The 26,984-nt window shown below is 45.5% G+C and overlaps 1 protein-coding gene across 2 annotated transcripts in view; it reads right to left on the bottom strand.

The window, feature by feature from the left end:
* Positions 1-2,255: 2,255 nt before the first annotated feature.
* The window catches only part of LOC126481680 (uncharacterized), a 188,408-nt gene continuing 163,679 nt past the window's right edge, over positions 2,256-26,984 (bottom strand). For both annotated transcript variants that reach the window (XM_050105613.1, XM_050105614.1), the window contains 4 exons: positions 25,929-26,143; positions 25,669-25,838; positions 17,617-19,232; positions 2,256-6,392 (listed from right to left, as the gene is read on the bottom strand). In XM_050105613.1, coding sequence (XP_049961570.1) covers positions 4,242-6,392; positions 17,617-19,232; positions 25,669-25,838; positions 25,929-26,143 — 4,152 coding nt within the window. In that variant the 3' untranslated portion in view covers positions 2,256-4,241. The remainder of the gene's footprint in view (positions 6,393-17,616; positions 19,233-25,668; positions 25,839-25,928; positions 26,144-26,984) is intronic.

The raw sequence follows: 26,984 nt of genomic DNA, 5'->3' as shown, positions 1-26,984 counted from the left end.
AGCTAGTTATATTAGGAAAGGAGATACTAAAAGCAGTATATGTCTTTTCTATTTTCCCAGCAAAATACCTGACGACGGCAGAAACAAAAAGGATGTAAAATACTGATTAGGAATTACAAGATATAAATCTGAATATTCGGAAGTATTTTCTGTAAGTATTTGTCTGAAGTGTAGCTGTTATGGAAGTGTAACGTGTACCATAAGCTGCGCGAAGAAGAGTGCTCAAGATTATCTGGATAAGTTGAATCGAATTAGAGAGAGAAGCGCTTTAGGAAGCAAGTTGACTAACATAAGAGATACATTGTTGGAACACGTTCTGAGACATCAAGGAATAGTCAGTTTGGTAACAAGGGGAAGAGTAAGGAATAAAAATTCCAGGAGAGGCGTGGCTACTGTAAGCAGGTTCTAACGGATATAGTGAACACTAGCTCTGTAATGAAGAAGACATTTACAAGGGTAGGCTAGCGTGGACAGTCTCATCAAACCAGTTTTCTAACTGAAAACCACAAACAAAACAATGTATATCGCTTGGTTAAATAATAATGAGATGATTACTTTTTCTACGTACTATTGTGAAAGTCTCTGTTTTACTTAACAACATCGACAAAAATTCACCGAGTCGCAAATTTCTCGTTTATTCCATTGCGTTTGCGTAACACCAGTGTGTATTAACTACTGACTTTTTACGTGAACATCTGGGGAGGGGGTTGTATCTCGAACCACTCTTCCACCTCTAGCCAGCTAAGTAACATATCTCTGTTCTGAAATAAAAAAAAAATTCTCCGGAAAGGTAAGGTTTTCTAAATGTGAAAAAATGCTCATATGTCTAGGAAAAAAACATTTCATTGAAACTTTTTAAAGTGTTGTAATCGAGAAGATCTTGTCAGTACTGTGTTTCTTAGTAAATCTGTTACCTTATTACTCTACGACATATCAATAATCGGTTAGAGAATTCAACATACCAAGAAGTGTTATGGAAAATAAGTTATAAGTTAAAACATTTTGAAACAAACCTAAAATTATATATAACAACAAACCTAAAATTCTGAAAGTCTTTCGGCAAAAATGGCGTTGCTTGGTGGATTTTTAGTTCCGATAGGTATGTGTAGTTACTGTTGGCGTGTGAGTTTTCATAAAAAGGATCGGCTGAGTAGAAAAATTTTCAGAGGACGAAGAGAACAAAAAATGGAAAGATTTTGGCATGGAAGGGACCGTCAAGCAGGAAGGCACAGTGATAAAACGCTAGATTCATTTCCAGGAGAACCAGAGTTCAAATACACAGTTTCACAGCTGATTTAAATGTTATGGAACGTCAGGGGACATTTATTTGCGTGTTATTTTCGAGACTGGCTAAGAAAGGAAAATGAAGATGAAGAATACGGATTAGTTAGTAACACAATCACCTAATAGAACAAGATGGTGGAATATCATTTTAAGTTACAAAGCAAAAGACTTAAAACGCAGATGGTTCTGAGACCACATAGCAGGGTGCGTCAGAGACAGATCATTGTTTGGTGTGTGTGAGTGCTTTTTATTATATTTTATTTTTTATTACTAGTATTTTAAATGTAACCTCTTGTGTATACGTTTTAATTAACAACAACTTGACAATTCACTATTACCTTCAAAAAGTTTGAATAAATCGTTAACGTTAATATCGCTTCTTTATTTTCTCGTAGTCCACTTGAAATTTTTGTTTAAAGAAAAAATATCTTACAGCAATCGTTGCATTTCTGTTGTTTTGTTTCTCTAGTCTACATCTGAAAGTATTTCAAACAATTTGTAGCATAGAATATAGAAAATTTGCTGCAAGAAGACCTAAAAATAATGTAGGTCGTTAAAAATATATCTTCCAGCGGATACAAAATGCTCACTGATATAATCAGTATTTTTATCATTTATTAGATTATTATTAATTCCTTGTCTAATGTTAACTTGAAAGATATACTGATGATTCAGCTATGAATTCACATTCTTTAAATATTTTAATTCTTGCATTTCAGCTGAAGAAAAGATTTAGTAAAAAAGAAGGTTTTGCCAGATCACGTTAGCATAACCCTGAATAGTTCACACAACCAATACCTTGACCAGTTCGTTCTTGTCAGATGTAGATAACTACACAAATACGTTGGCGACGACTTGGTGGAGTATCCTTTGCAGTATTGTACAGCGTGACGAGTTTGGGAAAACTAGCGATGTGAAGGATGAGCAGGCTCCAGCTTCATCAGTTGGTTAGATCACAAGAAAAGAATGTACACATGTTCATATTTTTATTGAAAAAATGTGTCTTCTTGACGGAGTTCAGATACACCAGTACATAGTATTCTAAAAACAGCAACACAACTGACAAAATCAGGATAGCTTACTTTAAAAAACTAAATAATTTTGAAAACAAATTCGATTATTATTCAAGGAAAAAGTCTTTTAAAAAATACGAAACTAACTAATGGTTTAAGCACAAAATTATAGATTCAAATACAACAACGCAACATAAAATACAAAATGAACACCACAAATATTTTCTTCCATCGTCTGTTAGTGTTAATACCCTTAGTTGGGTATAATTTATATAAAACAACTTAAATATCCATATGATTACACTAATAAGTAATTATGATTCTAAGGATCACAAGATATACAAATAATTAATAACAAATTCGTAACGAAAATAAAGCTAGTAATTACATAAAACGTCAGTGGATACTGAAAGGAAAATGTCTCGTGCCAGTTATTAATCTGAAATTCGCAGAAAGGTTCTACGTATAAAATTTTTTTACAGGAGTTAAAAAAACTATCGATAAATTGCATCACAGTTTACACTTTGTAACATCAAAGACGAAATGCCTGCAATACTGAGCAATCTCGAGAAAACTCTGACTAATAAACAGATATGGCATTGGATTGTCTCTCTCAGCAATTTGAAATGCTTCGATGTTTCTCGTGAAAGTGATGGAGGAAGCAGAAGTGACGCTTGTGTATTGCATTATATTTTGTTTACAATAACCGAATTTGTGAACTGTTTCAAGTAATCACTTATGAAATAAGATATGTAATTAAATTACATTGTTTACAGTCATTTCGTCACTTACGTACAACTATCTATTCTTGTTTTCGCTAAATCTATAGCGTTTTTTTAACAGACTAAAACTAAAATTACCCATCGTGAAAGAGAACGCAGCGAAAGAAGAGATGGCGCTCAACTCTCACCTGAAGAATTTACTGTTATCTTGTCCCTCAGAACGAGTGACCTGGTGACAGACGACTAAGCAAATGTTGTTTTCTACAGCTAATCACTGAGATTCCCTTACCAATGGCACAATTGATCTATAGCAGTCGACGTAAAATGTGCGTGCCATTCTGAAATAAGTTTAAAAGTCTTGAATTAGAGTGGTAAGAACGTCAGTATGAACATTATTATTTTCTGTTTCCTTTAGAGAACAAGTGTTCTACAAACCTCACATATGTTTCAGTCATTCTTCAACTTGATTGTTACGTGAAGGTAATAATCGATAGCGGTATCATACACCAGTTCAGAAAACTGTACAATACTAAATCAGACTTCTTTGACTTAGAGTTTTGTTTGGAGCCACGGATAACTAAACCAAATAGCTTTGTTATACAACCTTTGACACAACACTTTCACGTAAACTTCGTCACCTTCGCTGTGTAGATGCTCACACAGAAATGTAATGATACTTCTCTTTAGTGGAGCTACCTACTTAAGTACACATTTCGTTTAACACTTGTGCTTCCACCTTCACTGTATCTGTTTTCATATGGCTATTAAAGTGTACAGGGAAAGTAACTGCAGTACGGAAAATTACGCCAAATAACACCATATCATCTGCTGAAATAGTGTTACCACTAGCTCAAAGCCACGAAATGCTGTTTCATTTCCACATAAGTGCTTAAAAATATAAAAGTAAATGTTTCAATCTTGACTGAAAAGTATAACGTCGCGTGTAATAAAATTGCTTCTCAGAATTAAATACTATGGACTGTAATGTGTGAGGGATGTAGAACTGATTGGAGAATAAGCTGTGTTATAGTAATACTGAAAAAGGGTATATGGACGGCTCCAAAGGGGAAAAAAACAGCACCGATAGTAAGGAAGGGAATAGATGTGTGGAAGGCCAAGACATTGGACAGAAGAGCTGCGTAGAAGAATGCTTTGGTAATAGTTAGCCAAGAAAAGTGCTGTCAGATAATGTGACACTGACGTTCCTTCCAGAGTGGCTCGCTCAGGCTGCAGCATATGGGAAAATGACGAGCGCGTTCCCGGACCAGACGAAGCCGCTGTTATCTGGCGTGAACGTGCCCTGCAGGATAATGGGCACCTTAGTAGCCGCTGTGGGGTCTGCAGGGTCGCCTTCGAACAACCCCTTCATCGTGCTCTTCGTGGGCGCGACGCTGCGGTAGAAGACTGGTGATGTGAAGTTGACGCCTGGTTGCACCATGGTAGGCGGGGGTGCCTTCCACAGGGGTGTGCCAGACAGCGAGAACTCACCGCTCGACCACTCCACGTCGATATCGGGGTCCACAGTGGCCATCACTGATACTGGAAGTTTGTACGTGCCCTTCAACTTGATAGCTCCTGCAGCACCACCAGGAGCCATTGAAGCTGACCACGTGATGGACAGTGCAGCTGCTGTTGTGGGATCAGTGGGCTGTGGATCGACCAGACTACTGTTGAAGAATGGCACTGGCAGTGTTACCGGCACCTGTCCAGACCACACATTCAGGTATGTCGGGCGCATCTTTGTCGTGTTTGTTGCTGTATCATTGTAATAAAGATCTTCGGGGTCTAGCGTGAAGTTGGCGTTGATGTAGCCTGTGATGCCTGTTAGGCCAACGGCGCCACCTCCACCGCCACCAGATTTGCCACCCGCGGGCTTTCCGCCTTTGCCATCCTTCTTGCCTCCTGCATCATCTTTTTTGTCTGTTTTTCCTCCTTTACCACCTTTTCCTCCTTTAGCGCCTTTACCATCCTTTCCATCCTCAGCAGCAGCGCCTTCAAATAGGAATTGCATCGGTGGAGTGGTTGGTATCCTTGGTATTGAGGCAACCACTTTGCCAGACCAGAGGAACATAGTTTTGTCCGGCGAATAGGTTCCCTGAAGGATGACTGGTGCACGAACAGCTCCAGCTGCAATGGCAGACTCCTCAGCGAGCTCGATGGCGGCATCCCTGGCTGTCATCTGGATTCCAGACAGCAACGATTTGCCATTGTCGAGGACGGTAGCTCCGCTAAAGAAGATGGGCGACGTGAAAGTACGATCAGGAGTCACCACACCATCTATCGACACGTTCCAGAGCAGCTGTACGTTAAACTGGAAGTCGCCGCGCCACCAATCGATGGAGAAGTTGAACGGTCCGACACCGTGGACATACCTGGGAACTGAGAAGGTGCCCTGTAGCATTGCTGTGCCCGCTACTGGGTCAGACGTCATGGAACCTTGCCAAGTCACGCCGTGGCCGAATACCATCGGAGTGAAAGCCGTCTCCGTAAGTGCAGCCGTCGGATACTGGAAGGAATCGAACGGACGGCTGGGAATGGCCGCCGGCAGGCTACCGTCCCACATGGTGACGCGCCCGCCGCCACTGTCGCTGGCTCCACGTACGTATCCAGAAGTGACCATGCCACCGAGTCGGGCCGTCCACGAGAAAGGTCCGAAGCCACTCACTGGAAAGAGCGAAGCAGGCGCCCGAGGAGCCACGTTGCTGCTTTCACCCATCATTGGGGCCTTCTTCTTGAACATCACGATAGCGTTGCCATTCCAGTAGAAGGTCGTCTTGTCAGGAGAGAAGTTGCCTTGCAAGATAACAGGTACACGCAAGCCAGAGTCACCTACGGCATCGACAGCGGTGGCCAGCTGCAGCATCACGTCGTCACTGACCGTCATTGCTGGCTTGTCGTCACCGCCGTCGACCTTTTTGTCCTTCGCTTTCTTTTCTTTCACTGGAGGAACCTTGATCTGCTGGAAGTATATTGGGGAAGAGTAGACGAGGTTGGGGTCGACCAGGCCATCTATCGTAGCGTTCCACAAGAGCTTACAACGTAGGGAGAACTGCCCTTGGGTCCAGCTGATGGAGAAGTTGAGTGGAGGTCCGTGAGTGTAGGATGGTGCAGAGAAGGAGCCCACGAAGGAGACCTCCAGAGGCGACAGCACTGTGGCACTGCCGTGCCAGACGACGCCGCTTCCGTAAACGGGCGGCGTTCCCAAGGGGTCTGTCGGCGCGGTGACGACCGGGCGCGCATCGAACGCAGGTAGTGGGATAGCGGCTGGTAGGGTGCCCGTCCACAGCGTCGCCTTGGAGGTCGCCACCCAGCCTGACGTCACCGCCAGCCCTAGGGCGCCAGGGCGAGCCAGGCCTCCTGTAGCGGCCGTCACCTGCCGGAAAAGAGGAAAGCTATTACCGTACTGCACACAAGGCTACAGGCCCGCAATAGTCGGGTCACCAACCGTAGGGAGACTTCTGCTTGAAGGATTCTTGTATTTGTGAAATGTACCATAGTTCCACAACCAAGTGGCTAGTGTTTGTAGGAACTTTGTATTTTCTCCCCCTAAAACTAGAACATGTACAAAACACTCCGAAAACCAGTGTACAGTGTATTGGGGGGAGGGGGGGGGGGAATACCGTTCCAATATTATCGATTTGCTTTCCCACTCCATTTGCGTGTTGATATGAATAATCTTTTGAAGAGTACAACATCATAAACCTATGGAAATTCTAATATATACTACTGGCCATTAAAATTGCTACACCACGAAGATGACGTGCTACAGACGCGAAATTTAACCGACAGGAAGAAGATGCTGTGATATGCAAATGATTAGCTTTTCAGAGTATTCACACAAGGTTGGCGCCGATGGCGACACCTACAACGTGCTGACATGAGGAAAGTTTCCAAACGATTTATCCTACACAAACAGCAGTTGACCGGCGTTGCCTGGTGAAAAGCTGTTGTGATGCCTCGTGTAAGGAGGAGAAATGCGTACCATAACGCTTCCGACTTTGATAAAAGTCAGATTGTAGTCTATCGCGATCGCGGATTATCGTATCGCGACATTGCTGCTCGCGTTGGTCGAGATTGAATGACTGTTAGCAGAATATGGAATCAGTATTTTCAGGAGGGTAATACGGAACGCCGTGCTGGATCCCAACGGCCTCGTATCACTAGCAGTCGAGATGACAGGCGTCTTATCCGCATGGCTGTAACGGATCGTGCAGCCACGTCTCGATCCCTGAGTCAACAGATGGGGACGTTTGCAAGACAACAACCGTCTGCACGAACAGTTCGACGATGTTGGCAGCAGCATGGACTGTCAGCTCGGAGACCATGGCTGCGGTACCCTTGACGCTGCATCACAGACAGGATCTCCTGCGACGGTGTACTCAACGACGAACCTGGGTGCACGAATGGCAAAACGTCATTTTTTTCGGATGAATCCAGGTTCTGTTTACAGCATCATGATGGTCGCATGCGTGTTTGTCGACACCGCGGTGAACGCACATCGGAAGCGTGTATTCGTTATCGTCATACTGGCGTATCACCCGACGTGATGGTATGGAGTGCCATTGGTTACACGTCTCTGTCACCTCTTGTCCGCATTGAAGGCACTTTGAACAGTGGACGTTACATTTCAGATGTGTTACGACACGTGGCTCTACCCTTCATTCGTTCCCTGCGAAACCCTACATTTCAGCAGGATAATGCACGACCGCATGTTGCAGGTCCTGTACGGGCCTTTCTGGATACAGAAAATGTTCGACTGCTGCCCTGGCCAGCACATTCTCCAGATCTCTCACCAACTGAAAACGTCTGGTCAATGGTGGCCGAGCAACTGGCTCGTCACAATACGCCAGTCAATACTCTTGATGACCTGTGGTATCGTGTTGAAGCTGCATGGGCAGCTGTACCTGTACACGCCATCCAAGCTCTGTTTGACTCAATGCCCAGGCGTATCAAGGCCATTATTACGGCCAGAGGTGGTTGTTCTGGGCACTGATTTCTCAGGATCTATGCACCCAAATTGCGTGAAAATGTAATCACATGTCAGCTCTAGTATAATATATCTGTCCAATGAATACCCGTTTGTCATCTGCATTTCTTCTTGGTGTAGCAATTTTAATGGCCAGTAGTCTATATCATAAAGACGTCCGCTGTATAGAGACAGCACAGTTTCATAATGGTGACACATACTTGGTTAATATCTGTGGAAGAGTCCGACTAGAATGCGTTTTGTAACCTCTGCTATTCAATTTTTACTCAGAGAGTATTTTTCAAGAAGCAATTGTTGATGTAGAAGAAGCCATGAAAATTAATCGAGTCATCATCAACAACGTTCGCTATGCTGACGATACAGAATCGATTGGTGATAACTTAAATGATCAAGTACTTTCCATCACAGTAGGAGATCACAACAAAGGTCAAGGTCTGAATATCAATGCCAAAAGGACGCATTTTATGACTGTCACACGAGAGCTGGTCTCGTTTACAAATGCAAATAGACGGACCATTGGCTCCTTAATACAAAGAGTAAGCAATTTAAGTAACATGGAATGTGGCTCTGTGAAGGCTGGAGACGAGACACGGAGATAAAATGTAGCTTAGAAAATGCAGGTAATGTTTTCCTAAAATTCAAGATATATTCTGATTAGTACCGATACTATCAATTTTCGTTCCTTACCCATTCGTGTTTTATTATCTACGACTCATATTTTCTCTTTTTCTTATCATTGGTACTCGATATATAAGTTGATGGCACAGTCTTCTTCGAATACAGGGCCTCTATGCAGGGCATTTCATGAGACAGTGCTGTAGACTAATTCGAATAAAACATTCCAAATATCGAAGTCCAATTTTTACTAACGACATACAGCTGGTTACAGGGATAGGTCTTTATTTCGCGTGTTGGTACCCCTCTTGATCTGGGTTTCTTCATCGACTGACATTTTTGTTTTGAAGTTCAAGTTGTAAAATTGTGCTTAACTTTGCATAACTGAATCCTTCAACTACGACAAAACATCAATTGACTGTACTTGTGGTTTTAGTGCACTGACTCCAGGACCCCGTTATCTACACTTTCTTGAAAGCAAGCTTCTAACTTTATTTCAAGGAGTCCTCGATCTACAACGATGGCTATATTTTACCACCATGACGTGGCTGCTAAACGTTCTAGCCGTCACATGACATACCATCTTAATGTAACATTCCCCGGAAGATGGATCTGCAGAAATGGTTACGTCACATTTCTTGGCCACCAAGATCTACGTATCTTTCCAATTTAGATTTTTGCATGTGGGAAATGGTTGAAAGACGAAGTCTACAATGAAAAAATGAACAGAAGAAACCACTTGATCGTCTGGGTAATGAATAGTGCTGCCATCATAAAAGAATGCCGGATAAGCTCAGAAGAGCTAACGAGGTGTCTGTCCTCCAGAGAATTCGAAAGTGCTTTGCAGTCGGAGGTGGAATTTATGAAAATCAACTTTGAACTTAGTCATGTAACTCTGTTTAACACCCTATGTAGGTATTTCTTTGAGTCATATTGTTACAGCTGTATCTCTGCAACAAAAAAAGTTGGACTAATGTTGTATGAAAGATTTTATTCGAATTAATCTACACTAAGAACACATATAATATTTTCCATTTCTCCTGAGATACTCTGAATTTACCCAGCATGAAATACAGAGCAACATGGTCGCTCTTCCAAAGATTACAGATCAAGTTCCCCAAGCATTTGTCATAGACTTTCGCATGGGCTACATCGACCTATTGCGATGCAAGCTGCGGGTCTCTAAATGCGTTCGTTCTCTTTTGTCATGCTTACTTTATAAGAATTCCAAATACCGAAACAATAGTCTAGGATTTCTGGAGCTGGCTTCCTGTACGCGATTTCCTTCACAGACGCACTGCACTTTCCCTAAGCCCTTCCAACCCATCTAAAAAGGTAAAGGCCTCAGACACGACCAACCGATTCGGTTCATGTTTAGCAGATCGCCTGTATACAACTTGAACTGAGGGACCCTAAGATATTTTGGCTCAATAACTCCCCGGTTTTGCGAAAAATACTCGAAAAGTCTATGATGCTCAAACGATTCGGAAATCTGAGCATTATTCACCAACATCCACAAATGGATATTTTGCTAGAATTCGAGGAAAGAAACTTTATGATTGCCTGTTTTGTACCCACAACTTATGTGGTGTTAAACGGAAGCCCCGCTGGCGTAGTGACCAGGGCATTTAGCTGCAAATCAGAGAACCTGTTTTCGATTCGCAATTGCATTCTGAGGTTTTCTTTAATTTTAATTTTTTACGTTTCTACATAAGTAGGAATAGGAGGATTAACAAGGTAAGTAAATCAATATGAAATTATAACATGGTTAGCAAATAAATCTCTTGGATTTGTAAAGAATTAAAAATTTAATCCTGGCCGATTTACAGCCACTTATACTCACCCTGTTACATGTTCTCAATTTCCTTCCAACAACTAGATGGATGGTGTTTGTCGTACAAACATTCGAGGCAAATATAAACTCGGCACAGAAAACGTCTAGCGAATACAACATTCGCACAACTATGTCGTTCCTTCTCAAGATTCGGGGGAAAACAAACTTTATTTACATTTACAAAAATTTATTTTTCGGGAACTAATTTTGGCGCATATCAGGCAGAAGATGACATTGTTCAGAAAAATCAATGCTGAAAGATGACATGAATTATGGTGTTAATTGTTACTGCGACCGCTGGTTTGTGCATTTTCAGCTGGGGTTCCGAAGTAGACTGTAGTTTTGAAGCCTCGAAAAAAAGTTTTTGACTTGGCGATAAAAATAAACATCACATGGCTGCCACACAGATGTGCAGTTGGGTGGTATTACTTCTACCGTGCAATTTAATTGACGTTCTTTATCTACAAACAAGCTATCATACACGACGGTGTTAGTTTCTCCATCTCAAGAATACAGTATCAGACAAATCTTGTTATCAGCAACCAAAGTTAACAAATTGTACTCATGATAAATTTTATAAATTGAATTTTTCTATTTCCCCGATATGGAGCAAATGAGTAAACATTTCTTAACGAGTCGGTTAAACGATTGACCTCTTCTACTCAAAGCGGACTTAGTTAATCATTAGTTTCTTATGAGCGCGGGAAAAATGTAGGCGACAACAGGCCAGACGCGGTGATGGAATATTGTGCCGTGTACGAATGCGTTATTGTATGTATATTGCCAACTGCGGCAAGGGTTAGTTCTTCTCCCTTATGCGACAACGTCCGTCGAATACTAGATTAAGCTTACTAGGTATTCTGTTGATACAACGGGGCTTAAATTTTGATGTTTTACTGATCTAAGTCAGTTGACAAATTGATTTGCCTATTTTGCTACTATTCCTTACTGATATACTTACCTTGTTAACCTTCCTATTCCTATGAGTTTTGATGAGGAAAAATGCAAATGAAAAAAAAAGAAACTGCAGAATGCGAGTAGGAATTAAACACAGGTTCTCAGTTACAGCAGGATGCCTTGGTCGCAAAGCAGCGGTGCTTTCGTTTAGCATCGCACACCTTTCGGACATATCAGCAGCAGTCACAAAAGCGTCTGTCCTCGATTTCTAGGAAAATATACGTTTTCGGGGCTCATACCTGTTTATGAAAATAGCTCAGTTTTCAATTATCTGCCGGCCGGAGTGGCCGAGCGGTTCTAGGCGCTACAGACTGGAAACGCGCGACCGCTACGGTCGCAGGTTCGAATCCTGCCTCGGGTATGGATGTGTGTGATGTCCTTAGGTTAGTTAGGTTTAATTAGTTCTAAGTTCTAGGAGACTGATGACCTCAGAAGTTAAGTCTCATAGTGCTCAGAGACATTTGAACCATTTGTCAATTATCTATTGATCCCGTCAATTCTGAGTCGAATGCACGCCATGAACTTCATGGGCAGTTTTCTCAAAAACGGGGGGAGCGGCTGTTGAGCCAAAATATCTCATCAAATATAGCTGAATCGGGTAGCCGTGTATAAGGCCGCTCGACCATGAAATCCAAGTTTTCTCACCTCCCGCCTAACTGTCATAGTGGTTGCAATGGATCCTGATGCAGTTTGGAATTCGTGTGTGATGGTCTGGATAGAAGTCTACCCGCCAGGATAGCCGAGTGCGCTAACGCGCTGCTTCCTGGACTCGGGTAGGCGCGCCGGACCCGGACCGAATCCGCCTGGCGGATTAACGACGAGGGCCGATGTGCCGGCCAGCCTGGATGTGGTTTTTAGGTGGTTTTCCACATCCCCGTAGGTGAATACCGGGCTGGTCCCCAGGCGCCCGCCTCAGTTACACGGCTCGCAGACATCTGAACACTTTCGCACTATTCCATGGATTACACTAGCTGCAGGCAATTGGGGTCCACTAATTCCTTCCCGGGGGGTACAGGGTGGCGGCAGGAAGGGCATCTGGCCACCCCGTCAATTAACATTGCCACATCCGATTAACCATGCCGACCTTGCGCATCGGTGGGACAAACGGCACAAGCAAAAGAAAGAAAAGAAGAAAGGTCTGGATAGATGTCTCCTATTACACATTACGACCCTCTTCAATTGTCGGCGGTGTCTGTCAGTCAACAGACGAGGTCGGCATGTACGATTTTGTGCTATACGTGTCCTTTCACGTTTCCACTTCGCTATCACGTCGGAAACATTGGACCTAGGGATGTTTAGGAGTGTGGAAATCTCGCGTACAGACGTATGACACAAGTGACACCCAGTCACCTGACAACGTTCGAAGTCCGTGAGTTCTGCGGAGCCCCCATTCTGCTCTCTCAAAATGTCTAATGACTACTGAAGTCGCTAATATTGATACCTGGCAGCACAATGCACTTTTTTGTGGGTGTCCGGATACATTTGATCACATAGTGTAGTTCCTAGCGGAGAGATTGTGCCGTTGACGTTCCATTTACGAACAGTCAGATGGTGGGGTGTGTAGTGTCGATGACCGAGAGGGTTGCTTGTGCAGTTGAGATCAACATCTCCAGCTGACTGACGTAGCACATCAGCAGTGTCACTTGGTGTCACTTCCAGCGAACTCTTCAAAAGGTCTTGGAACTACATCTGGTGATGGTGCACCGACTGGTAATAAGATACCTTCTGCTATCAACTCTCCAACCGTTTCTTGTCAAATACTTGTGACAAAAATTTGTCCTGCCACGAAATTTCGAATTGGCTGCTGCTAGTCGAGCGCCTCTGGAATATGAAAGTGGTCTAGATCAGGAAAGCAGATGCAAATTATTCTTACGAGGATTAATTGGCAGTTCCGCAATTTTGCTTGCAGCTGTTATGGAGTCGGAGATAACAAAGAAAGGGTATCTCAAACATTTAGACCGTAACTGTTACGCAAGGTATATTATCGTAAATTGAATATTTTGAGATAAAGAACCGATGGCTGTAAATTAGTATTTCAAGTAGTACAAAGTACTGAATGAGCAGGGTAAGTGGGGAACGTGTTTTTAAACGGTTTATGTTATATAACGATCTGCTACCTGCCATATCGACTATGGTAGCGCTACTTTCATAAACAGTACACAGTTATCCGTGATATGTCCACAAAGCAGTTAAGTACTGTTTACACAGCGTGATTGGTTGTCAATGATGGAGTATTAACCACTAGGGCAAACAACGGAAGCTGTGGAATTTAATGGTTGAACCATAGTTGACTCCCGAATAATAAAAACGTGCAAGCGAAAGGGCTAAATGAGTTAGATCACGAAGTTCAGCTCTGTCAGAGCATTCATTGAAATCAGCATTTCTTAATTTGTGCAGCTGCTGTTACTGCTGTTGTTAACAGGAACAATTACCCATGTCAGTAACAAGAAATTTATTTCCTACCACCAGTTCGTGATCCCAGGGTACTCAGATTATGACCTGTGTAGGCTATATAATTTCGAGTCGAAACATTTCGGATATCCTGTGTAGTTTACGATATATTTTTGGAAAAATATAAAAGACAATATTAGAAATATTGCAATATCAATGTCCCTTCGTCTCCATAAATTATTGTAATCAGTCCTGCGATTTTGGGAGACTAAACAAATTATCAGTGGAGGACTGCTTTCTTGTAAGAAACGGCATTCGTTGCATAATTTTTAATGACAGCAAGATACATAACCTAAGTTTTTACTTGCATTAAAAAATATTGTCAATACGACTAATAGACATTAAAATTCTCGAAATAGTTTTCAATAAAGTAAATAATAAGTTAAGACAGGAAGGAATTACAGACAATGGCTGCAAGAGGGGGCCGGCCAGAGTGGCCGAGTGGTTCTAGGCGCTACAGTCTGGAACCGCGTGACTACTGCGGTCGCAGGTTCGAATCCTGCCTCGGGCATGGATGTGTGTGATGTCCTTAGGTTAGTTAGGTTTATGTAGTTCTAAGTTCTAGGGGACTTATGACCTGAGAAGTTAGGTCCCATAGTGCTCAGAGCCATTTGGACAATTTTTTTGCAAGAAGGCATTGATTTAATTCAATGGGGAAAGTTGAAAATTTGTGCCTGATTCGGATTCGAACCTGGATCTCCTGCTGACTAGGCACAGGCACTGTCCACTGCGCCGTCCAGACACAGTGGTCATCGAAACTACACGGGCTAGCACGCCTCCCGTCAAAACGAAATCTCATCTCATCCACACACTACTAACGTAGAGCCCCTTGACCATTATTCTTATTACTCGAGGCATTTCGCAGATTCTCGTAATAGTTCGAGCCTGGTGTGCATCTGCAATGAAAAGGTCATTGGCCGTCCTCGCCTTATCGCCTCCTGTCCGAAAGAACAGACGTCACATAAACATAAATACGAGGCCTGTTCAGAAAGTAAGCTCCGATTGATTGACAAATTGAAACCACAGTGAACATCCGAAATGTTTACTTGTAACAATTAGCTACACCTTTCAGCTACTTCTCTACGTAGTCGCCGTTCTGACTTAGACTTTTGTCATAGCGTTGTACCAACTTTTCAATAGCCTCAGCATAGAAGGCAGCCGCCAGTGCTTTCCGCCAATTCTCCACGCTGGCCTACACCTCGTTGTCTGTGTCAAAATGTTGTCTTCAAAGACAGCGGTTCATGTGACCAGAGATGAAACTCAGGGGGAGACAATTGCGGACTGTATTGTGGGTAATCTAACATTTCCGTTTGAAAACGATGCAGGAGCATCTTCATTGCCCCTGCAGAATGCAGCTGAGAATTGTCGTGAAGACGAAACAGCACGACAGTTATGTAATGTTAGCTGCATAGCTTCAGGCGAAATTTCTCACCAGGCCCTCGTACTTGGCGGCAGACACTATTTTCTAGACATCTTTACGCACTCACTGCTCACTGCGAGCTCAGAAATGAGAAGAGCAACGTGATGCTAACTGGGGTTATACTAGAGACACTACCCAACACATCTGTGCAAAGCTTTATCGGATTTTCATAGTCGTTTCCATTTCGCGACCGATCGGAGCTTACTTTCTGAACGCCCCTCGTAACAAGTTGTGACTGTAAGATTTGTGATATTTATACCAACAAAACAAACTATACATACACTAAAACCAATAATTCCTTATCTCAAAGTTGTCAACACCGTTTAAGCTCGATACAAATTACTCTTACAGTGTGAGGGGTAAAATTCAATTAAAACCTCGAAAAAATAAATTTGCGTAATTACCTGTTTTTTACTTTTTTGAGGTACATGTCTTCCGTATTAGTACATATTGAAATCCGAGGGCCAATATACTGCAGATCGCCTCTAGAGAGCCCAAAACAAAATAACGCAGCCTGTTGATAATGTGTAATACCGTGAGGTAATTCGTTTTCTGCATTCGGAGGGGAACAAGGGTGCAACAATCCACGTTGAGCTTGTCGAAGAGTTTGGTAACAATGTGATGGTGACGGATATGCTTGACAAAGAACGAATATATGCATGACAAAGAACGAATTGGTATACCATCCCTCTACAAAGCAGTCGTAAGAGAAATTGCGGCCCTAGTGCTCGAAGACAGGAGTCAGGAATCAGTGGAAAAATCAGTCACAGGCAAGTTTTTGATATTTTGCACGACGTCTTGAAGATGACAAAGGCCAAACACTCATACATGCTGCTTATTTGTACTACCAAAATTGGATTCACCCATCCTCTTCCTCCACTCCTCCACCCTCCCCCCTTTCCGCCCCAGAACCATATTCTCTGAATGACTTTTACCTGTTTACTCATATGAGGAAACCATTGCGTGGTAGTCATTTCCACACTGACTGTGAGATGTTTTCCGAGGTGAAACATTTACTGAAAAGTCACAATATAGAATTCTACAATCAAGCTCTTCACTCAGCCACCCATAGTTCGGAAAAAATGTGTCGCATCGAAGTGTGAATGCGGAGACAAAATCAGAGCGTTGCAATGACGGAAGCTTTTTTCGAGGCGAATACTTCATATTATATCTAGAACTTTGCTTCCGGCCTTTTTTCTCGAAGTTCGAAGCATTATTATGAAGAACTTACAAAAAAAATACTTTTCAAAGTATTGACCATCGCTGGCCTCTACTTTCTCCCATCTTTCGGGAAACATACGAATCCCGCAGCGAAAGAACTGGATCTCTTTTGAGGAGATCCACGAACTGATCCAATTTTGCACGTGTTCGTGTGGCCGGAAGTGCTGGTCAGCCCATTGATCAAAAAAGGTGGTAATCAGAGGGAGCAATGTCTGGCGAATACGGCGGATGGGGTAGAACTTCCCATTTCAACGCTACCAAAAATGTTTTGACTGGTTTTGAGACATGGGGTCTAGCAGTGTCATGCTGAAAAATCACATTTTCATTCTATTGCTGTATCGTGGGCGTTTGTCTTTCAGTGTAAGTCTCAAACGCATCAGTTGCTTTCGATGACAGCTCCTGTGATTGATCCTGTTGGCTTCGGTAGGTTTAAAAACCTTTTTTGGCCACCACCATGCCGCCCTACCACATCAGAATACCCATTCTCGAAGCGTTGAAACCATTCTCTGAACGTTCGTTCATTAATAGGTGCCATACTATAGGTCTTAGCCAGCATTTTAAGAGCCTCAGCTGCAGATTTCTACACGTTAAAGAGGAAAAGTAAAACTTCCAGCAAATGACGAGAATTGTGTTCTTAAATTAACATAGGCCTACTCAATCGAGAATAATTTTATGATGCAATGACAAATCGACGCCGGCCGGTGTGGCCGTGCGGTTCTAAGCGCGTCAGTTTGGAACCGCGTGACCGCTACGGTCGCAGGTTCGAATCCTGCCTCGGGCGTGGATGTGTGTGATGTCCTTAGGTTAGTTAGGTTTAAGTAGTTCTAAGTTCTAGGGGACTGACGTCCCATAGTGCTCAGAGCCATTTGAACCATTTGACTAATCGACTAATATTAAGTTTAGAAATGTCTAAGCTTACTTTATGAGACTTATGACCTACCACCTGCATCGTCATATGCCACTGTTGCCGTCTATTTAAAAATGGCAGAAGCAAGTTTGCAGAGCTAATGGATACCCTTATTTTCAGACCTGCTGGCATGATTTTCCCTTCCGAGTTCCGTTGTTCTGTAGTCAAACAAAACGTATAGCAACGGAGTGAGAAATTGTCTTACCATATTTTGTTGAGCCACAGGTGCTTTGTTGGAGTTGGAAGAGGGTGATGTCTTCTTCATCAGTTGCATGGTCAGTTGGGAAGCAGCAACTGGTGGCATGGGTGGCATAGGCGGCGCGGGTGGCACATGCACACTGAAGGTGGCTGCGCCAGACCACCAGAAGGTGGTGCGGTCGGGCGAGTAGGTGCCCATGAGGATGATCGGCACTCGAAGCGCAGGTGCGAGAGACTCCTCGGCGGCGATCAGGAGAGAAGACATCTCGTGCACGCTGGCAAGGGACTCCGTGTCGTCGAGGTCAACTGGGGTGCCGAGAACGGGTTGTGGGCTGGCGACGTAGAAGAGTGGTGACGAACACTGCTGTCCGTCGTGCAGATAGGTGTCTAACGTGGTGTTCCCCAAGTAACGCATCTGCAGCGCGAATTTGCCGCTCCACCAGCTGATGGAGAAGTTGGCGGGAGCACCGTGAGTGAAGGTCGGGAAGGAGAAGCTGCCCTTAAGCGACGCGCCGCCCGCACCGTCGCTGACCAGGGAGCCACTCCACTGGATACCACTGCTGAAGACGGGCACTCCGGGAGTCAAGCTCGCACCCGCAGCCAACGCTACCGTGTCGAAGGGATGGGCGGGAAGTGCGGCGGGCAGTTCTCCACTCCACCACGTCACGCCGCTGCTCGTGGTCACGCTACCAGAGAGAACTGAAACCGGTACCATGACGCGCTTCTCCTTCGGCTTGGCCACGGCCGCCAAGACGTTCAGAGCCGGAAGTGGCGGCGGGGGCGGTAGAGGTAGGATGAGCGTCGCATTGCCGTCCCAAGTGAAAAACGTCTTGTCCGGCGAGAATATACCGTGAATGAGCAAGGGGGCTCTGGGTACTCCGGGTCCCAGACCGCCGGCCACCAGCAGCTGCTCGGCGTACTTCTGCACCTCCTCCGGTTTCGCCGTAGTCAGCACGAACTTGGGCTTTGTCGTCTCCAGCCTCAGCGGCGACCAGTAAGAGCCGGACATGTCGATAGTTCCGTTCTTGGTCGAATTCCACGCGAGCATGACGTCGAAAGAGAAAGTGCCGCTGGACCATTCTACGGAGAAGTTGAGCGGCGGGCCGTCGTGGTATTTGGGCGCGGTGTAGGTGCCCTGGAGGCGGGCCTTGGCTGAGGACGCGTCGGCTGTGAAGTGGCCGTCCCAGTAGATGCCGCGGCCGGCGAAGAAGGGCGACCCGGCCGGGACTGGGCCGGTGGCGGCCAGGGTGTCGAAGAGCGGCAGGGGGAGCCGCAGCGGCAGCGCGCCGCTCCAGACGGTGCTGCCCGCGGCGGTGATGGAGCCTCCGGTGACGGTGCCGCCGAGGGCGACGTGCGGGATCTTCGTCTTGGTCCTGGGCGCGGCGGCGCGCACGGCGCTGGCGCCCTCGAACAGCGAGACGCGCGCGATGCCGGGCCGCGCGAAGGCGCCGCTCGGCCCCGCCTTCCACAGAGACCAGTCGGGGCGCGCCAGCTCGCTGCAGTTGCGGCGCACGTTGTCGCCGGCTGCGGCGCGCATCACCCACGGCTGCGAGCGCGTCAGGTTGTCCGAGTTGTCGCAGAGGATAGCCGCCAGGCTCGTCTTGCGCAGCTCCGCCAGTTGCTCTGTTTGCAGGAAACGCTTCGTTAGCCAAAACTCAGTCGGGCGAACCTGAACGCATGCTGTATATAGCACCGGGTGATCAAAAGTCAGTATAAATTTGAAAACTGAATAAATCACCGAATAATGTAGATAGAGAGGTACAAATTGACACACATGATTGGAATGACCTGGGGTTTTACTAGAACCAAAAAAAAAAAAAAATAGAAAAGTTCAAAAAATGTCCGACAGATGGCGCTTCATCTGATCAGAATAGCAATAATTAGCATAACAAAGTAGGACAAAGCAAAGATGACGTTCTTTACAGGAAATGCTCAATATGTCCACCGTCATTCCTCAACAACAGCTGTAGTCGAGGAATAATGTTGTGAACAGCACTGTAAAGCATGTCCGGAGTTATGGTGAGGCATTGTTGTCTTTCAGCATCCCTAGAGATGTCGGTCGATCACGATACACTTGTGACTTCAGGTAACCCCAAAGCCAATAATCGCACGGACTGAGGTCTGGGGACCTGGAAGGCCAAGCATGACGAAAGTGGCGGCTGAGCACACGATCATCACCAAACGGCGCGCGCAAGAGATCTTTCACGCGTCTAGCAATATGGGGTGGAGTGCCATCCTGCATAAACATCGTACGTTCCAGCAGGTGTTTATCAGCCAGGCTGGGGGTGATGCGATTCTGTAACATATCGCCATACCTCTCATCCGTCACGGTAGCAGTTAGCGACATCTGTCGGAAATTTTGTGAACTTTTTTTTTGTTCTGATAAAACCCCATGTCATTCCAAGCATGTGTGTCAATTTTTATCTCTCTATCTACATTATTCCGTGGTTTATTAAGTTTTCATATTTATACTGACTTTTTGATCACCCAGTACATGCTGAGATTCACCAAAGTTGTCTTTTTTTATGAGAAGAAAACATGGCCCAAATAGACAGCATTCTCTTTATTATCTGTGCAATTGGTACGTTTCAATTGTGGGTCATTTTCAAGCACATACACATATCAAAAAACGTTTTGCGTCACCCCGGCTCCAAGAACACCTGGAGACAGACGTTGACTGTGGATATTGTATCACAGACATAGTCCCTTTGACTGTGCAAAGATGTCACAAAGCCCGCCAAGCTGGCCGGTGTGGCGGCGCAGTTGTAGGCGCTTCAGCCTGGAACCGCGGGACCGCTACGGTCATAGGTTCGAATCCTGCCTCGGGCATGGATGTGTGTGGTGTCCTTAGCTTAGTTAGGTTTAAGTAGTTCTAAGTGCTAGGGGACTGACGACCTCCGAAATTTAGTTCCATAGTGCTCAGAGCCATTTGAGCCAGACCCGCCCAAAGACGTAAACAACCATGAAAGAGCAGCGCCCATTACACGGAGACGGTCCGACAGCCGATCAGTTCCGGTCATTCCACCAGAAAGGAAGTACATGGCTCGTGTTGTCCTTAGTTCAACCATGCCTAGACGGTCAATACCTCGGTTCGATCGCGTCCTCATTGCTACTTTGTGCCAGGAAGGGCTCTCAACAAGGGAAGTGTCCAGGTGTCTCGGAGTGAACCAAAGCGATATTGTGCGGACAGGGAGGAGATACAGAGAGACACAAACTGTCGATGACATGCCTCGCTCAGGCTGTCAAGGGCTACTACTGCAGTGGATGACCGCTACCTACGGATTATGGCTCGGAGGAACGCCGACAGCAAAGCCACCATGTTGAATAATATTTTTCGTGCAGCCACAGGACGTCGAGTTACGACTTAAACTCTGCGCAATAGGCTGCATGATGCGCAACTTCCCTCCCGTTCTCCATGCCGAGGTCCACGGCACCATGCAGCGCTGTACAGATGGGTCCAACAACATGCAGAATGGACCGCTCAGGATTAGCATCACGTTCTCTTCACCAATAAGTGTCGCATATGACTTCAACCAGACAATCGTCGGAGAAGTTGTTAGAGGCAACCCGGTCAGGCTGAACGCCTTAGACACACTGTCCAACGAGTGCAGCAAGGTGGAGGTTCCCTGCTGTTTTGGGGTGGCATTATGTGAGGCCGGCGTACGCCGCTGGTGGTCATGGAAGGCGCCGTAACGGCTGTACGATACGTGAATGCCATCCTCCCACCGATAGTGCAACCATGTCGGCAGCATATTGACGAGGCATTCGTCTTATGGTCGACAAATCGCGTCCCCTTCGTGCACTGGATGTGAATGACTTCTTTCAGGATAACGACATCGCTCGACTAGAGTGGCCTCATGTTCTCCAGACATGAACCCTATCGAACATGCCTGGGATAGACTGAGAAGGGCTGTTTATGGACGACATGACCCACCAACCACTCTGAGGGATCTACGCACAATCGCCGTTGTAGAGTGGGACAATATGGGCCAACGGTGCCTTGATAAACTTGTGGATAGTATGCCACGACGAATACAGGCATGCATCAATGCAAGAGGTCGTGCTACTGGGTATTGGAGGTACCGGTGTAAAGCAATCCGGACCACCACCTCTGCAGGTCTCGCTGTATGGTGGTACAACATGCAATGTGTGTTTTTCATGAGCAATGAAAAGGGTGGAAATGATGTTTATATTGATCTCTATTCCAATTTTCTGTACACGTTCCGGAACTCTCGGAACCGGGGTGATTCAAAACTTTTTTTGATGTGTGTATCTTCAGATTCCAGTTCATTTCACATTGTAATACATCGCTGGTACACGTGGACGGATATACAAAACTGCAAAATAATGTTAACGCAGGTAAGGCACGTGTCGCGCTGGACTGTGTGTGTTCAGTACGGACTAGGCATCAGTGCAGGTTGTTTACGAGTTGCGCACATTTCGTATTTGTACTCAGTGGCAGAGGACGACGTGCAATGAAAGAACTAATAGAGTTCCAAAGAAGGCAGCTTGTGGTGGCCCGATTAGCTGGAGCATCAGGAACAAAGACAGCCAACTTATTGAATGTTTCAAGAGCAACTGTTTCAACAGTCATGACAGCCTACACAAAACATGGAAAGACATCGTCGTGTCGACGAAATAGTGGGCGCAAATCAAAACTAAATGACAGAGATCGTCGTACGCTAACACGAATTGTGTCAAAACAGCACAAAACTACGGTGGCTAAAGTGACTGCAGAGCTTAATAGCCATCTTCGAGACCACGTATCTATCGACGCCGTCCGCCGAAATCTCCATAATGCCAATATTCATGGACAAGCTGCTATACAGAAACAATTAGTGACGACAGCTAACGCAAAGAAGCGTAAAACATGGTGTCAGGAGCATGAATCCTGGACGGCTGATCGGTGGCAACACATCATATGGTCCGACGAGTGAACGTTTTCGTTATTTCCAACATCGGGCCGGGTTTACGTCCGGAGAACACCAATAGAAGCCCACAATCCTGATTGCTTGATTCCAAAGGTTAAGCATGGAGGTGGAAGTGTGATGGTGTGGGCAGCGGTATCATGGTATTCTGCTGGTGCCATCATTAGGTTAAAAAAAAATGGTTCAAATGGCTCTGAGCACTATGGGACTTAACATCTGTGGTCATCAGTCCCCTGTAACTTAGAACTACTTAAACCTAACTAACCTAAGGAAGTCACACACATCCATGCCCGACGCAGGATTCGAACCTGCGACCGTAGCAGTCGCGCGGTTCCGGACTGAGCGCCTGAACCGCTAGACCACCGCGGCCGGCTATTAGGTTCAAAGGTCATGTTACAGCCAACGCTTATGTGAACATCTTAGGTGATCAAGTGCACCCCATGATTCAAGTGCTGTTCTCCAACAATGATGCCATATTTCAGGGCGATAATGCACCCATTCACACAGCATGCAACTGAACTGCAGCGCCTTTCCTCGCTAGCAGTCCCTGGACATTATCGAACCCTTGTCTACGGTATTGGAGCGCAGACTCCGGAGCAATTTCTGACGAAGAAGAATGGCAGAAAATTCCACTGGAGACTATACAATCATTATATGCCAGTATTCCAAGAAGAATCGCAGCTTTATTATGGGTAAATGGGGCTCCAACCATTCTCAAGTAGGTAGAGGTGTTTACATGATTTTTCCTGTCTCCTGTAAAACGTATTTCTTTTTGTGCGTGGCACCAAAACAATACAAGTGTTTATGCTTACGTAATATTACATCACATTTCTGTGTGTATGTGGCACAAAAACCGTACAAGAGTTAACATTATTACGTAATCCTCTACACTATTGCATTGTTTCTGTGCAACGTACACAATGTAATACGATGCAATATCGTCCACATGTACCAGCGATGTGTTCCAATGTGAAATGAAACTGGAAACTTAAGATATGTTCTTGAGAATGACCCATGGTTGAAAATGGCCAATCGCACAGATAATAAAAACTATACAGCCTACTTGTTGCATATTTTCATTCTCAAAGACACTGAGGCTGTGGACCCTTACAACAATAAAACATTAAAATGCATTTTTTAGTTTTATGTGCCGCTACCGGTTTGAGGCGATGTCTCATTCTTAAGCGATGCCTAATTATTATCCAGCTGTTATCAGCATATACAGGGTGAGTCACCTAACGTTACCGCTGGATATATTTCGTAAACCACATCAAATACTGACGAATCGATTCCACAGACCGAACGTGAGGAGATGGGCTAGTGTAATTGGTTAATACAAACCATTAAAAAATGCACGGAAGTATGTTTTTTACCACAGACCTACGTTTTTTTAAATGGAACCACGTTAGTTTTGTTAGCACATCTGAACATATAAACAAATATGTAATCAGTGCCGTTTGTTGCATTGTAAAATGTTAATTACATCCGGGGATATCGTAACCTAAAGTTGACGCTTGAGTACCACTCCTCCGCTGTTCGATCTTGTGTATCGGAGAGCACCGAATTACGTAGGGATCCAAAGGGAACGGTGATGGACCTTAGGTACAGAAGAGACTGGAACAGTACATTACGTCCACATGCTAACACCTTTTTATTGGTCTTTTTCACTGGCGCACATGTACATTACCATGAGGGGTGAGGTACACGTACACACGTGGTTTCCGTTTTCAATTACGGAGTAGAATAGAGTGTGTCACGACATGTCAGGCCAATAGATGTTCCATGTGGGGATCTTCATTTGCTGCACACAATTGCAATCTCTGGCGTAACGAATGTCGTACACGCCGCAGTACATCTGGTGTAATGTCGCCGCAGGCTGCCACAATACGTTGTTTCATATCCTCTGGGGTTGTAGGCACATCACGGTACACATTCTCCTTTAACGTACCCCACAGAAAGAAGTCCAGAGTTGTGAGATCAGGAGAACGGGCTGGTCAATTTATGCGTCCTCCACGTCCTATGAAACGCCCGTCGAACGTGTACCTCACCCCTCATGGTAATGTACATGTGCGTCAGTGAAAAAGACCAATAAAAAGGTGTTAGCATGTGGACGTAATGTGCTGTTCCAGTCTCTTCTGTACCTAAGGTCCATCACCGTTCCCTTTGGATCCCTACGTAATTCGGTGCTCTCCGATACACACGATCGAACAGCGGAGGAGTGGTACTCAAGCGTCAACTTTAGGTTACGATATCCCCGGATGTAATTAACATTTTACAATGCAACAAGCGGCACTGATTACGTATTTGTTTATATGTTCAGATGTGCTAACAAAACTAACGGCTTTCCATTTGAAAAAACGTAGGTTTGTTTTAAAAAACATACTTCCGTGCATTTTTAATGGTTTGTATTAACCAATTACACTAGCCCCTCTCCTCACGTTCGGTCTGTGGAATCGATACGTCAGTATTTGACGTGGTTTACGAAATATATCCAGCGGTAATGTTAGGTGACTCACCCTGTATAGTATGTCTCATAATGAATGGCCTTAACGCATACGGGTGAAAGTACACGACACTAGGCCGGCCGATCTGGCCGAGCGGTTCTAGGCCCTTCAGTCTGGAACCACGTGAACGCTACGATCGCAGGTTCGAATCCTACCTCGGGCATGAATGTATGTGATGTCCTTAGGTGAGTTAGGTTTAAGTAGTTCTAAGTCTAGGGGACTGATGACCTCAGACGTTAAGACCCATAGTGCTCAGAGCCATTTGAACCACTTGACTCCAGGAACATTCTGCTGACTACCACACTCTCCAGACATGGACAGTATTGAGCATATCTGGGTTATCTTGCACGTGCTGTTCAGAAGCGATCTTTACCCCTTCGTATTCTTACGCATTTATGGTTAGCCCTGCAAGATTCATGGTGTCAGTTCCCTCCAGAACTACTTGAGCACTTGGCACGTCGTGCTGCGCCACTTCCACGTGCTCGCGGCGGCCCTACACGTTATTGGGCAGGTATACCAGTATCTTTGGCTCTTCGGTATAATAATCCCCGCAGAGATTTTTTTGGGTAGTATTTACGCTGAAGCAAAAACTCTCGTCTTACACGCTTGGCGACAGGAGGAGCTTACCAGGTGTGAAGGCCTGCGGCTGCTGCGAAGTCTCGTACCAGTAGCGGTCGCCCTGCTTGAGACGAATGAACTGGTCCGTGATGAGGCAGGTGGCGGTGGGCCCCAGCAGCGAGCCGTCCAACGGGATCTCGGACAGCATGCCCGTGTACAGGTCCACGTCGGCCACGGTCCTGCAACGACAACGGCGGCACTCGGTGAAACTAAGATCGGCAGCACGTGAGGGCGAGTGCAGTAAGCTGGAAGCAGTGGCGGGCCCCTACTTGTACAGCGCGGAGAGCCTGCTGACGCTGTCCGGGTCGATGACGCCGGCCAGGTCCGAGAAGTCGAGGGGCTTCGGGAAGCCGCAGAACTCGCGCCACGCCGGGTAGCCCGGCAGGCCGTGGTCGCGGCCGCGCTGGATGTTGAGCGACACGAGGTCCAGGCCGTGGCGCGCCGGCGCCGTCGCGTTGCCTTGCGCGAACAGCTTCTGCGTCAGCTGCAACCACGACGGGGCAATCCGCAACGCTAACCCTCTCCCATCACATTCCAAATACAGTAATGAATTAAAGACAGTAGCTAATACTGGGAAGCAGTGCCCTTTTAGTTTATTACACTACTGGCCATTAAAATTGCTACACCAAGAAGAAATGCAGATGATGAACGGGCATTCATTGCACAAATATATTATGCTAAAACTGACGTGTGACTACATTTTCACGCAATTTGGGTGCATAAATCCTGAGAAATCAGTACCCAGAACAACCACCTCTGGCCGTAATAACGGCCTTGATACGCCTGGGCATTGAGTCACACAGAGCTTGGATGGCGTGTACAGGTACAGCTGCCTATGCAGCTTCAACACGATACCACAGTCCATCAAGAGTAGTGACTGGCATATTGTGACGAGCCAGTTGCTCGGCCACCATTGACCAGACGTTTTCAGTTGGTGAGAGATCTGGAGAATGTGCTGGCCAGGGCAGCAGTCGAACATTTTCTGTATCCAGAAAGGCCTGTACAGGACCTGCAACATGCGGTCGTGAATTATCGTGCTGAAATGTAGGGTTTCACAGGGATCGAATGAAGGGTAGAGCCACGGGTCGTAACACATCTGAAATGTAACGTCCACTGTTCAAAGTGCCGTCAATGCGAACAAGGTGATACGCCAATATGGTGATGACGAATACATGCTTCCAATATGCGTTCACCGCAGTGTCACCAAACACGGGTGAGATCGTCATGATGCTGTAAAAAGAACCTGGATTCATCCGAAAAAATGACGTTTTGCCATTCGTGCACCCAGGTTCGTCGTCGAGTACACCATCGCAGTCGCTCGTGTC

Source organism: Schistocerca serialis, chromosome 5 (assembly GCF_023864345.2).
Source record: "Schistocerca serialis cubense isolate TAMUIC-IGC-003099 chromosome 5, iqSchSeri2.2, whole genome shotgun sequence".
In the NCBI taxonomy this organism is placed as follows: Eukaryota; Metazoa; Arthropoda; class Insecta; order Orthoptera; family Acrididae; genus Schistocerca; species Schistocerca serialis.
This window is presented reverse-complemented; position numbering and strand designations above follow the sequence as displayed.